At 35.4% G+C, this 15,235-nt stretch overlaps 1 protein-coding gene across 1 annotated transcript; it reads left to right on the top strand.

The window, feature by feature from the left end:
• Nucleotides 1-409: 409 nt before the first annotated feature.
• On the top strand, nucleotides 410-15,235 carry LOC108673592 (40S ribosomal protein S5). Its single transcript, XM_018161446.2, has 4 exons — nucleotides 410-514; nucleotides 12,772-12,911; nucleotides 13,793-14,002; nucleotides 14,916-15,235. Exons 2-4 carry the CDS (start codon nucleotides 12,774-12,776, stop codon nucleotides 15,210-15,212), a joined length of 645 nt encoding a protein of 214 aa, XP_018016935.1. The 5' UTR covers nucleotides 410-514; nucleotides 12,772-12,773; the 3' UTR covers nucleotides 15,213-15,235.

Genomic DNA, 15,235 nt, shown 5'->3' on the forward strand with positions numbered 1-15,235 from the left:
TGACAATAATTTTATTAATTTTCCTGCATCGCATTCGCATTCACCGCAAGTTGATGGTTCAATGACATTGATTGTTCCAATTTTGATGATGTTATTGAATTGATTAGATATCATTTATAGAGCAGTCATAAATAACAACGCACAGACGAGGATAATTTATTCGCAAGTAAATAATATCTCATAATAAATAATGTATCATCGGGTAAACGTGTTCAGTTTATAGAATGCTGCAGAAAGATGTGGCTGAATATTTGAGAACGGCCTAATACATTCTGAAGAGCAAAAAATGATCGTTTTATTCAGCTATGATAAAATTCAGTATATTTTAAAATATATTCTTACCATATTTTTGTTTGCTCAAGCAGCCGCAGCCATAAAATCATAATCATCCAGAAAGTACCTCTGAAGACCAATGTGGCAACATCCTTCTGTTTGGTTGTGTTGTGATTCGGTGTATGTCGTTAGTGACGAAAATTTTATGTGTTAGGAAATAGGATTAAAGCATCTAATTTAGGTAAGCCTTTTATCTTATTTCAATCAAAATAACTGAATTTCATTTTGTGTGATCTCATTTTTTATGTATTTATTTTACCCGTAATGCGAACCGGTGACGTCAAACTATAATTGATGTTCGCCGACAAAGTAGACAGACATCATACCTCAATTTGATTACTAGGTATATGTTATTACTTGCTCACGTTAACTAGCGTTAGCTGCATACCCGTATAGCTAAGTTCAGTAAGTTGCATACTGAATTGGAATTTTTCTTTTACTTTGATAGCATTAATTGTTAATCTTTGTAGAGTGTTAATTGAAGTTTCAATATAGGTGTATTGTAACTTTGTAAGTATTGAGAATAGTACCTAATTTTTTTATTTACTAGCTAATCGTGGCTCGTGAGATTAGCCTGAAATTCATTTAAGATGAGTAGTTGACTAGAGGTTCTGAGGTTACTGAGTATTGTAGCCTAGTATGTTTACTCATTCTACTGGCCCGAGTAGGCCTAACCTGCCTACTGGCACTGGGATGATCCCAGTGGGATCACCTCAAAGGCATGCCGCACGGAATATATCTAGGTACTAGGTGAGCTGCAACTAGATTTTTTGAGCTACAGTTTTATGGATTGGCCAGAAGTGATTCCATTTCTCCTAGCTGTGAATGCCATTATGCCATAGGTATCTTGGCCATGAAGAGCCATTCACAAGACAAACTTATTTACTAAGTCCTGTGCACGCAGGGCTGGAGAAATCCTATTTTTTTTCTGAAATATCACCTCTTAAATATCCTATAATTTCAGTAAGTAGGGTAAATGCGGTATATTCCGACACATTAAGGATGTAGCAAGAAATGAATGGCTAGCTATAAAAAATCACCGTTTGCGCAACTTGAGTTCTGTTTGCTTTATGTCACTCTCATGTCTCAAAACAATGCACTACACACCAGCAACTATGAAACGTCACAAACTGTTGCCATATTTATTTAAAAGCCTTTAGAATGCAAACCTACCAAATCCATATAGCTATTCCAACCATGGTGCCAATTCATAGGTTATTCAAAAGAACCTGTTCTTATGTCATTTTGAACTGATCAACGCTTCTTTCGGACCGATCATAAACACACCTTCACCGGCAAAAGCTTTCACACTTCTGAAGAAAAGTGAGCTGACAGCTACACTGGCCGTGGGGCGTGGGTGGACCTAATTTGAATTTGAATGCATGCATCGATTTGAAATCCTATAGACCAGGGTGGAATTCTAGAAATGGAGGTTCACTTATAAAAAAGCTTTCCACCCAAGGTGGAATGCTTTCCTTAGATACAGTGCTCTGCCAGGTGACTGACTAAATGAAAAGGAGGATCAAAATTGGACAAACTGTTTCAATTGTATAGTACCTCAGATTTGTTATAAAATTGTTTGAATGTCTCTTGTTTGATAGATATTCTCTATTTTTCTTTTATTTAATAGATTTTTTGAAATTTTTCCAGGCTTTTTGTTTGTAATGATCAAGTTTAAGTTCAGTATTTAGTTAACCAGTACTGTGGTACATATACCATATTTGGGGGCGGGGCTTATGGGCACAACCAATCACAGCTGGAAAGCATCCCCATCAACCAATCACAGCTTGAAAGCATCCCCAGCAACCAATCACAGCTGGAAAGCATCCCCATCAACCAATCACAGCTTGAAAGCATCCCCAGCAACCAATCACAGCTAGAAAGCAGATAACATTACAACTCCATTAACCAATCACAGCTGGAAAGCTGGAAGGGGCTAAAATCACAATCCCATAAACCAATCGCAGTTGAAAAGTGATAGGATATGTATACCTAATGATTAGCTGAGGCTAATGTATATAATAAAATGGACTGGAAATGGAAAGTTCCTGGACTTTCCAACCTTTCAGGTCCTGCTTTCCAATATGCTATGTGTACTGGTTAATTTAATATCCCTCTAGAATTCCCCACTGCTATAGACTATAATAGACATAGTATACAAGTCATAGAGCCTAAATTTTTAATATCTATAAAAAAATGTACGTTTCTGCATGTATTATAATGCTGTTAACATTAGCAAACTTTGAATTATCTCTGATGCAAGAAATACTTGATTAAATCATTTTATTTTCAATATAAGCGACTGGATGCAACAATCGGTTTGCAAGAACCAACATAGCCCTGAACAGCAGTAATTTCAAATTTTTGATTGATGTTAATTTCTAAATTAAAATTTATTTAGCCAGTATTTCTTGCATCAGAGATACTGTCAAGTATTTCAATGCTAACAGCATCAAAATCCACACAGAAACATAAAATTTTAATAGGTTGTACACTGAAATTTACGCTCCTATTCCAAAGAACTGAGACCAATTTAAAAAAAAAAAACGACTAAATTGAATCCATCGCGCTTTCTGGCATCTTCTCTCACAGCTGATTGCAGTTACAGTGCATTTTGTTTAGCTTAAGTTGCCAATACGTATTTAATGTAGACATAGTCTGATAGTCTTCCGTTGGTACAAAACTTACAAAATAACCTTGAATTATTGATTGCTAATTTCTTGTATTACGTAAATGTTTATGATTCAAATTAATCATAGAAGATTAGAAGTTGCATCTCCATAATTCCATGTTGAATTAAAATTATTCATAGAAGGTTCACACACTGTTACTGATGCCAGCGCTAGCAGCGGCAGGCAAATGAACTACTTTATTATTTAGTATCTTGACTAATTATATAATAATATCGTATTCTGTTTAGGCACAGTCTCTTAAAGTGTTCCAGCAACATATTTTTCATTATTGATTATTTAAATATATTAACTTGTGGTGCAGTAAGATATCAAATTGTTTGAATTCTAAACAAACATGGCGCATCTACATCCAGATCCTAGCGCCAGCAGTGGCCATTCAAGGAACTACTTTATTACTTAGTATATTTACTATGATAATAATAATATATTATTCTGCTTAAGCACAGTCTCTCAAAATGTTGCAGCAACACATTTTCCATTGCTAATTATTTACATTTATTTATTTGTGGTACACCGAAATAATGCATTTTTTTATGTTGATGTTCTTGGTGTACCACGTGTTCTCATGTGTGACGCCACCGCAGGCATATGTAAACAAAGCCTGACAGATGGGAACAGTTTTCGATTGAAATCGATGGTTATTTGTGAATAATATTTTCAATTGTGATATTATAACATATTTCTGATGGTGAAATAATTTTGATTGTGATATTGACACTTGCCAGTAGTATCAACATTTGAACATCAAAGTTCTAACATAATTAATTACGAGGTACCTAAAAGGACTGAGCAGAGCTGAGATCATGGCTGAAGCTTCTTAACCGATGTCATAATTGTCATTGTCATTTTTTACGTCATTGATATCATTCTGGAACCAACGTAAGTAACTAAGGAATTTCCCAGTTCAAATATTTATTGATATATTTATATCAATTTCAAAACTAAGTATTTCTAAAGGGAGTTGTGATGAGACCATGGGAGTCGAACCGTTGAGTTTAGACCATTGCAACTTGCAACAGGGGCCCAAGGGCATGGGGCCTTGCAAAGGGTTAAGACTGCAGACCGCCGCACGGCGCTGGACCGACATAAGTACCTCTCTTCATAGACTTCCACTATGATTCCAACACTGTGTGTGACTAAATTTGGCATTTTGCGAGACTAATTCCAGCCGCGCTTCAAACTCTACTAATTTGTAATTCTAACCCTCTTGTGTTCAAATTCTGACCGCTGTGTGAGCTGTATTGGAATACAACACAGCTCCGTATTAGAATACTATTGAATATTGAATACTACTTAATGAGGCTTATAATTGAGGGCTATTAAGCTTTTAATTTAGAAAATATTTGTGTGTGTAATTCCAAGCCATGTCTGAATTAGTTTTTATGTGTCTAAACTTTAACACATAAAGTCTCTTCTGTGTAGCCTATTAATAATAGATGATTATTATATTATTAATAGATGATTAAGTCTCTTAACTTAATCATCTATTAATTTATTTACCACTTGGAATCAGCAAATACAAGTATACTTAACACGTTGACTACGATTGCTTCATCTTGTACTATTATTTCATTTTTTGTACTTTTTTTGAGCAGGGTTGCCAGACAGTCATTTTTTCCGGATAAATTCCGTGATTTAGTTTTTCTCAATAGCGTTGGCCGACTAAAATTTATGATAGGGGTACTTCCTAATTAAATTTTAAATACTGCAAAAAGAAAATAAATGGAATTTTTTAGCGGAACCTACAAATAAACTAGTATACATTGAATTTTTGGCCTTTTTTGTTCTCGGATTTGGCCGATTTTAGGCAATCTGAATTATGTACCAATACGTAGTCAACGTGTTAAGGGATTCCTAATATATTTACAGACTTATTTAAAAAAGTCTCAAACCATAATATTCTTTCTATACAGTTTATCACTATTTGGTAGAGCAAGATCAACTATCAACTTTGACACATTTTTTTATGTTCTTACTAGGTGACTTGCACTGTCTCTCTTTGGATCTCAACATTTTCCCACCAGATGGCCCAGACCTAGTGTTTTGGCAATAGTATGGGGCGCAATAGTATGACGCCACTATTTCAACCATTAATGAATGCGTGGAACTAAGACAAAGCTTGATATAAAAGAAAAAAGTTGAGAATTGTTGGAATTACCCACGATGTTGGAATAAACTGCATTAACCCTATGAAATCTTAAGGCTTAAATGTCATAACTTTTTGTTAAGATTGTAGAAATTGTGGTTTGCACTTCACAAACATGTCATTTCATAAAATTTTCTACTGCCCCAATCCGCATTAGGGTACTTTATGGTACTTGCCAAAATATCCTGCAGAATCAAACCTAGCTAATCAGTAATCATCCTAATGTAATCAAGTCAACCTAAATGTTTTGTTGAAGATCACTCATAGGTGCAGACTTGCAGTCACGTCAGACTGCATTTACACCTGTTCAGCTTACAGTAAAAACAAATGTTGTTGTTGCCATTTGACTGTTTTAGGGTTTAATTAGAGATTTGGGGTAACACATGCATGGACTTTGTAAATAAATTTGTGCTTGTAAATTGGTTTTCATGGCCAAGATATGGAATCACAACTCAGAGAAATGGAATCACGACTGGCAAATCCATACACCACGGCTCAAAAATTCAGTTGTGGCTCACAAAGTAGATATATTCCATGCCTGTGTGCACATGTTAACCAAATTCCTAATTTTACCTTAAAAGAGTCAAACAGAAACAATGACATTTGTCTTTACTGTAGTGGCAACTGAACACGTAATAATGAAGTCTGAGTCATGATGGCATTATAAATTCCTTCTAAATGACCATGTATCTATGTAATTGAGGGGCATGGTAGCCAAAAATAGGTGCTCACTTGCTCCAATAAATGGCAGGTGGGTGCACGCTGCAATAGGAGCAGGCTGGCAGCAGCAGCAGTGCACTTGTCCTGCTACAATAAGAGCATGATGAGCGCACACTCCAATATGAGCATGCTGCCGGCCTGCTTGCATTGGAGCGCACTGCTATCCCACTTCCCCCAACTTCTCAAGTTATTAGCACTTGAGCGTTTTGGCCGTCCTGATGGATCTAAATGACCAACCATTTCCTAGAACTACAACTGTGAGGCTGACTTCTGACGTGACTGCAACTGTGTGATCTTTAACAAAATGTTTTGGGATTTGGGTAGACTTGTTAGCATCATGTTCTGGAGGATATTTCAGCAGAAGTGTTAAAGTACTGTCAATAGCAGAAGTTAAAAAGTTGGTGAAATGACATGTTTGAAAAGTGCAAATCATGATTTTTTTCAATCTAACAAAAATACATGACATTAGAGCTGCAAGATTTCATACCTCCTGAAATTATATGATATTAGAGCTTAGAGCTATGATATTCTTGACCTGACCTGTGGGATCATGTATACCTCATTTTATTTTGGATAGGAACACATAATAGTAGTCATCTCCACATAGATGCATGAGCAAGGTTGAAATTTCGTACTTATTACTGTAATCTTATAATTGCAAACCAAGTGTCAAGTGATATCTTATAACTTTGGAATCATGTTGCTTGACATTTGAGTGTGCTCTTTTGTTTGATATTTGCATACATTTTTTTATATTCCCAAAAATTGTTGATGAAATACAGAAATTGGGTGTGTGGGACTTACTACAGCCACGACCTTTAAATTGGTCAAACCTGCTGCATAAAAATTCTTTTAGCATCAAAAAATTAAAAGTTCTCATCACACTCTTATGTTTACAAAAAATTCAATTATAATGTATTCACATCAATCCTCAAAGAAACAAAATCATTTCATTATGCAACATCCTAAAAAAGCAGAAACAACATGCAAAATATTTGGCACAGTCACCTTTGTCTTCCCACCCTCCACTCCTCTAGACCCGAGACCCCATTCTTATCAAATTATCATCCTCCACAGACTAGTGTAAAGGTTGAAGTAGCAGGTTACTAATTTTGAAAAATACACACCAATTTCAAGGTTAAATGTTTGCTATTCCAAGAGCTCATCCAGTCATCACCACCTTCCATTCCCATAATCCCATTGGCTTGTAATTTAAAAAATCACATCAACTATTGATGAAAATGTGCTCCTGTTAGATTTGAAATTATTTTGGACCAAAATGTATGTAGCAATTATGTTTTAATCTACCAATTGATTGAACTAGTTTCTAAGGTAAAGCACCAACGCGCAATCTGTTAACACTGTAACTGACAGCACATGTCCTTGTTTATTTTCAAACAAGAGTTACCAATGAAACTATGATTGAGGCATGCAGATCAGCAGAAAATGCCACTATGCATCAGAGACAAAATGTGCCAATTTATTTATTTCAAGGGTTCTTGTAATATGCCAACAGTTTTTCACATATAATACCTACTAGGCTACTTAACCCTTTCACGGGTAAGTTACCATATATGATCACTTGAAATCGCGTCACAAAAAGCCTCACCACGGCTTCCTGTTTGTTTTTGAGGCATCCTTATAATGCCTCAGTCAATCCCTAATTATCTGACCATCGTTCTATCTATAGCATCACCAGCTGCAAAGTCCACAAATTGAAATATGAGCATTTAAATGAAGGTTTTGACTCGGACAAAGGAATTGACGCTCTTTCCGCATTTTCTTCAAAGTTTGGAAGTATCAATATATATGTTTATTTATTTTGCCAACTTGATCAAATTTAATTAAATTAAATTTTTATGTTTCTAATTTTTCATTTGCATAAACTGAATTTTAATTATAAAGAAAAATTTTGTGTACTGATCACATTTATTGAATTCTTCAAGTGCGATACCATAAAATGGGGATACTTTGACTGGCGGGGTAACTTTGACCACTTTTTGTTTTTTTAACAGAAACCCCCAATACTCAAAAACGATTTGACATAGAAAAATTTTGTCAATGGCCATCAAAGGCCTAATACTGAGGCTATGTAACACAATAGAAAGATTTGAAAAGTTTGCATATCTAATAGGTTTAAAAATTAATAATGTGACCCATGAAAAAGAGCTATTATTTAAAGCCTGTCAGAGTACCCCCTCCAATTTTTTTATTTTTTGTTGAAATAACTCCAGGTTTTGATGCATTGTAGTAGAACTCTTCTAGTTACATATGCAAAAGACAAATTTTAGGAAAGTGTCATAGTTTGCAAATGGGGGGTGCTGCCCCCCAAAGGGGAAACTTTGACCACCTGATGGCAGCTGTGACGGGGTAACATTGACCGGCTTGGAAATTAAATTAAAATTAACATAGGTACCTATATAACATATTTTATGTTTGATACAGCTATTAATGTTTTTTTTATATATGTTTCAGTCTCTACAGAGTCTTAAATATGGTAATTTTAATTTAATTTCCAAACCGGTCAATGTTACCCTGTCACGGCTGCCATTAGGTGGTCACATTTTGCCCATTGCGGGGCGGCGCCCCCCATTTGCAAACTATGACACTTTCCGAAAATCTCTCTTTTGCATATGTAACTAGAAGAGTTCTACTACAATGCACCACAACCTGGAGTTATTTCACCAAAAAAATAAAATTGATTTTACCACCCGGTCAGAGAAACCCCAAGAGCTGGGGTAACAAAGACCATCACTTTTTTTTTTTAAATTACATCAAAACTATGAGAGGCAGGAGCCAGCAATTTATGGTAAGTAAAGCTAGAGTATAGACCTGAATTTTGCATGTTTCAATTTAGGTTTAACTTATCTAGTAAAAAAATGGCATTGTTTCAAAATAAAAAAGCGGTCAAAGTTATCTCATTTTACGGTATATTGTATAATACTTCTTACTTTCTTGAAATGGTTTCTGAAATTTTAATTTCTGGATATTTCAATGCTTGCCCGCTAAAGGGTTAAGGGGACCGTCTACCCTAAAAATCAGAAATTTTGACTTTTCCGTTTTCTTGGCTCATTTTGTAGCTGCTGAAAAAGCGCGTCTAACGCAGTTTACCGCATGTCTGTGCGTGCTATAGTTTTTGCGTAAGACAATTTTAAAAACATATAAAATGAACATTTTTTTAACATTATGTACAAAGATTTATTTGAATTAAATCTGTATATATAGATCATTACTTTTGTTAATTACTAAGTGTTTGCACTCGTTTGAAAGCTACAAACGAGACGCGTTCAACAAAGCTACTGCCATAGATGTACATGCAATATTTTTTTGTGTAATGCAGTCTTAAACTTTTATAAAATGATATTTTATACCATTATTTACTAATAAATGATATTTAAATGTAATTATTTAGGTTAATTGCAAAGTGTTTGCACTCATTTGAAAGCTGCAAACAAGACGCATTCAACAAAGCTACTACCATTGATGCACATGCAATAGTTTTTGCTTAAGAGGCCGGTGGAGCGGCCGCCAGGCGCGTTAATCCCTATGAGGGTTCTTAACAATGAAGGCAACCAATAACTCTCCTCCTAAATAAGATACAAGTCTGAAATTTGGAATGGTGATCTGGCTAATTATTTCCAATTAAAGGACAGTAAGATATATTATGTAAACTATGTATTATCACTTATATCACGAACAAAAATTTTAAACCATATGAAGATCGTAAAATGAGCAACTTTTTCCAGCGCGACAACATTTTCTAACATTTTCGCGACACAAGTGAATTTAACTATTTATTCTTCATTGATCTCTACACAAAGCATTTCTGAATCATTCTTTTAGCATTAGATATTAGTCGACATTATTAGTGGTGAGTGAAAATTCCGTAGATTTAAGCAAGACCTGACCCATTGTGGTACCGGGTGTAGGCGCAGCCTACCCTATATGGCAATAAATCTTCTGTCGTTCAAGGTAAACATTCCTTCTTCCCTCCCTCTTCTCTTCGCAGTTCCTTTCGACCACCTTTCAAAGCCCTTGTCTGAAGCTGCGGAGTCTTTTAAAGGGTCTAAACTAACAATGCATGTTTCCATGCATCTTCAATAATATGAAAATGTTGTTAAGGTGATCGTAAATGAGCATCATGCGTTAGGATGATTACGAAGAGTTACCCCCCCCCCATTTGCAAACTATGACACTTTCCTAAAATTTTTCTTTTGCATATGTAACTAGAAGAATTCTACTACAATGCATCAAAACCTGGAATTATTTTACCAAAAAAATGAAAAAATTGGAGGGAGTACTCCAACAGGCTTTAAATAATAGCTCTTTTTTGTGGGTCACATTATCAATTTTTTAACCTATTAGATATGCAAACTTTTTAAATCTTTCTATTGTGTTACGTAGCCTCAGTATTAGGCCTTTGATGGCCATTGACAAAATTTTTCTATGTCAAATCGTTTATGAGCTTTGGGGTTTTTTGTTAAAAAAACGAAAAGTGGTCAAAGTTACCCCGCCGGTCAAAGTAACCCCATTTTACGGTATACCATTTGCTTCGTAAAGACCATACCTTTTGAACTGATGATCATTTTTTTGAATTTCTGTCAGGTTCATTTTTTATATGGGGGAGAAGGGGGGGGGAGGAGGGAAAATGAGAAAAATGGGATAAACGCGCATAAAAAAACTAAGGGGAAAATGAGAAAAATGATCATCAAATCTATAGGTATGGTCCTTACAAACCGAATGATACGCGTCTTGATGTTGTAGGATGATATTTGTAGTAGGAGATAGATTTTCTAAAGTACCCCCTTTTTAGCCATTTTCTATGAATTTCACGTTTTCTATCAATTTTTTCGAAAAATTCATACAAGCAAAATATTATTTTTTTACATTTTACGTGTGTATGTGAAGTTTCATGATGATCGGGTAATAACTGTAGAAGTTTTTCCGGAGGGTAGCCGGTCCCCTTAAGTTAACATTCATGTGATAATTCAGCTAGTGTCAAGCTAAAAAATATGGTAGAAGCCACCCATGAATAAGAGATTAACACTTACTGGCACACCATTTCTAACTATGGCACTTGCCTGATTTTTTTTATGAAAATGAGAACAGCTCTTTTTTATTGCCCTATTCAAATATTTGCTGTGAGAAAATAATTTTACCCATGACTTTTTGGAACTTTCAGCCCAACAAGTTGGGTTTTGGAAAAGCTTGGATATGAAGTTATGGAACGGTTCAAATGGTATCTCATAGTCAAGTCTTTTAATGGTCTCCATACTTCCACCATCATCACTTACATCAGACAGTTGCTATCACCAGCTGTTTTGTTTAAGATTTGTCTTGCAGAAATTCATACTGGAGACAAAATATAAATGTCTTGTCTGTCAATTTGCTTCTCAGTTCATTAAATTTTTTAGATACTTCCACAATTTCTCATTACATTTATTTATGCATATTTCAGACATGCAGGTACTTGCTCACAATAAAAAGATATCAAGGGAGGGTTTGATTGTTATTTTCTGTTACCTGTTGCTCACTGAAATTTGCATGTTACAACTATATTGAGTCATGTCAAGTTCTTCAGAAATAATTCACGATCAATAAATGATTCTAAACTGTTGAGCATAAATTTGATATTGTTTGGAAATTACCTGATAAAAACAATATTTTTATAAATGAATGTATTAAATGAAATTGTAGTTCTGCATAATGATTACACATTTTAAAATATAAAAATTTTGTGACTATTCCTGCCTTGACTATGACGATCTTTGCTCATAGAAGGCAGTCTAGTAAGGAAAATATCTACTCTCTGAACCGCAACTAGATTTTTTGAGCCATGGTTTTATGGATTTGCAAGCCATGATTCCATTTGAGTTGTGAATCTCATATCCTGCCATGAGTTATTTACAAACCACAAACTGATTTGCCAATGCCTGTGCTTGTATTACCCCAAACCTCTAATTTTACCCTAGAAACAGCAACAATAAAATACATCCTTACTTTATAGGCAACAGAACTCATGATAATGCAGTCTGATGCGACAGTAAATATACAATCTTCAAAGTCCAAGGAAACATTTGGGGTTGACTCATTAATCGTCATGCAAGATATTTTGTCAGGAGCCTGGTACTAAGTATTGCAGATTGTGGAAGTTGAAAATCTTATAAAATGACATGTTTGTTAACTGTGTTCTCCGATAAAAGAACGTGATATTAGAGCTGCTATATTTTAGAAAAAAGTAGGACTTTCCAAACTAAGAGACTGCTAAGAGCATTTTTGTGGATACATGCTGGAACTATGATAGGTGATGGGCAGTTCAGATTCCTGTATGGTTGAATTAACCATGCAGGTGACAAAAATCTTTGCATATTATCTAAATTATTTGATCCATAGGAATCTGCTGCAATATCCTGACAGTTGCATTTTTAATGTCATATGTGATGTGTTTATATAAATATATGTATATACCTGCTGCTGCTCTGAAATGACATGTTTATTTGCACCCAATTGTTGGAATCTATGCAAAAACTACATGGTTATGGTTATTTGATCTCTTATTCATGTTGTCCAAACCTGTTTTCAGCTAAAAAGTTGAGTTTAATGAATTGATATATAGATGATCTCACTCAGAAAATCATTAAATTACATCCACATTTTTGCAAGGTATAGATGCTAGGGCTCACTAGCTAATGTCCTGGCTGTTGGCAAGTTTTTTTCATAATCATTCTGCAGTATTGCTTGTTTATGTTCAGAGATAAGAAATGCAGTTTATGTCTCATTGCAGCTGGGTAAATATATCTGTTGTAATTTTTTTTAGAGCTACTTCATCTAGTTTGTCATGTCTTATAAAAGCTAAATCTTATATAATTATTTTTTCAGCAATGGCAGACTTTGGAGATGAGAGCACTGTGGCAGTGCCTGCCGTAGTTCCTGCAGCCTTTGTGCCCGAGATGCCAGAAATTAAACTGTTTGGAAAATGGTCTTTGGAGGAAGTTCAGCTCAACGATATGTCTCTCCAGGTTAGTGTGCTCTTTGAGCCTTGTTTAGGTCTGGTGTCATGTCATGTGCATGTAGAGATTGTGGCTGCTTCGTTCATGTTTTGTTTGTTTTATATTCTATTTTGTTGGCAAGGTTAAACTTGACAACATGCCAAGAGTATTTATGTTCGTTTTTTAGTTCGGATATTACATGAATAGTTTTTTTATCTTGTTTAAATTTGTATTAAATTTTGATTTGTTAGCAATGTCTCTCAAAAGTCAGCCATAGAATTTCAGCTCATTTCTGCATCCATTTTTTTCACTTATAGTATTCAAAGTATTTCCTTGAATGTTGATTGCATCTTTTTTAACCAGGATGGAGCACTGACAATATTGTAGATCACATTTGCATATTATTTGAAGACTTACGTAGAGGATTGAGAAGCTTGGAAGTATGTTTTTAAATTGTGATTCAGATGATTCATAAGCTTGTTCATGCAGGTAATGATTCATAAGCTTGTTCTGCTAACCAAGTAAATCTCACAAACTTGTTGACAACTACATCGAATATTTAACATTTGTCAGGAAAAATAGTAGGTTATCAGAATTTTCTAATTTCATAGCCTTTTTTTCATCATAATCGTTGGCTGCTTATTCTTGGTATGATGGTTAAGCTGTGGAAGTATTAATTGGGACGAAATAATAACTACATTGTGATGAATGTCTATGATAACCTGCATTAGCAACAAAGATATCTTTTTTAACAACCAACAAATGTTGAGTCATCACGTTATATTTTTAACTCCTAGTTCTTAATTGTAAAACTCCTGTGGAATCATTGCTAGATCAAACTAACGGTTGCTAATAAGAATTACTTGTGTTCAACTCTACTGGAAGATGATACTATCACTATTCGCCTGCAGGATTATATTGCCGTAAAGAAGAACCACTCGCGGTACCTACCTCACTCAGCTGGCCGGTATTCTGCCAAGCGTTTCCGCAAGGCTCAGTGCCCCATCGTCGAGCGTCTCACCAACTCGCTTATGATGCACGGCCGCAACAACGGCAAGAAACTCCTGGCTGTCAGGATCGTCAAACACTCCTTTGAAATCATCCACCTTCTTTCTGGAGAGGTAAAACGAATTCTAAAGTGTGAAAAACCAGCCAAATTTTTATGTTGAGTTTAAATCTTATTGTTCACATCGAATTACTGCTACCGCTTGTGCAATCCAATTATCAAATAATTCTTTGTGTATAATTAATGATTTTTTACCGAGTTAAATATTAATGAATAGAATTAAATGTTCATAGAGCCAGAATTTCTGTTTCAATTATAATTCTCATATTGATAGAAATTACATTTTATTTTTCTTTCTGGTAAGAACCTTACACACCATTGGTATCAAGTTAACATTGCTATGGCGGGTGGGTTTTCTAAAGGGGCCTTTTCGCCCATTTTGTTGAAGCTATTTTGCGTTAGAATACCTAAAGGCTTGTGAATACCTGAAGGTTTGGCTTGTTTGTGAAGGGCCGTTAGTATGATATATAAACGTTTTGAAGACTATCAATCTCGTGCACTTTATTTTCGTTCAATTTTTTAAGTTAGATTTTTAACGTAATTTAATGTTATTTAGCAGCTGCGCATACATTATGATCGTGCGAGCCATGCGAGTAATTATGTTATTACAAGAGGGATTACGTCTGTTCCCCAAAAATCATATTTCGAAGCAATTATATTTTTTTAACTTAATATAATGATAGATACATCTAGAGAAAGATGGCTTTGGCCGCTTGGACACGATAACAAAAAATTGCTCCCTATGTGTCCCGCCCATATCCCCATTGCCATGTCAATTGTCAAGGGTTGAGCTTAGTCAGATTATTTGAAAATATAAAGACATAGAAATAGGGAAGTCCTACATGTTGCTCTGCTTCTCTTTTTACAGATAGAATACGAATTGTAATATTCCTATTCTCATCCCACTAATTCTATCACTCGATTTTATTCATGAACTTGCAGGGTTTAATTTCATGTGCGTGTTGCAGAACCCCGTACAGGTGGTCGTGAACGCCATCATCAACAGCGGTCCCCGTGAAGACTCGACTCGTATTGGTCGTGCCGGTACCGTACGTCGTCAGGCTGTGGACGTCTCTCCCCTGCGTCGTGTCAACCAAGCCATCTGGCTCCTGACCACCGGCGCACGGGAGGCTGCCTTCAGGAACATAAAGACCATCGCTGAATGTTTAGCTGATGAACTCATCAACGCAGCCAAAGGTTCATCCAACAGCTACGCCATCAAGAAGAAGGATGAACTCGAGCGTGTGGCCAAGTCCAACCGTTAATGTCAATAAACGGTCCGCTCTGA

The sequence above is a fragment of the Hyalella azteca genome, unplaced genomic scaffold, assembly GCF_000764305.2.
Source record: "Hyalella azteca isolate HAZT.00-mixed unplaced genomic scaffold, Hazt_2.0.2 contig15593, whole genome shotgun sequence".
NCBI classification, from domain to species: Eukaryota; Metazoa; Arthropoda; class Malacostraca; order Amphipoda; family Hyalellidae; genus Hyalella; species Hyalella azteca.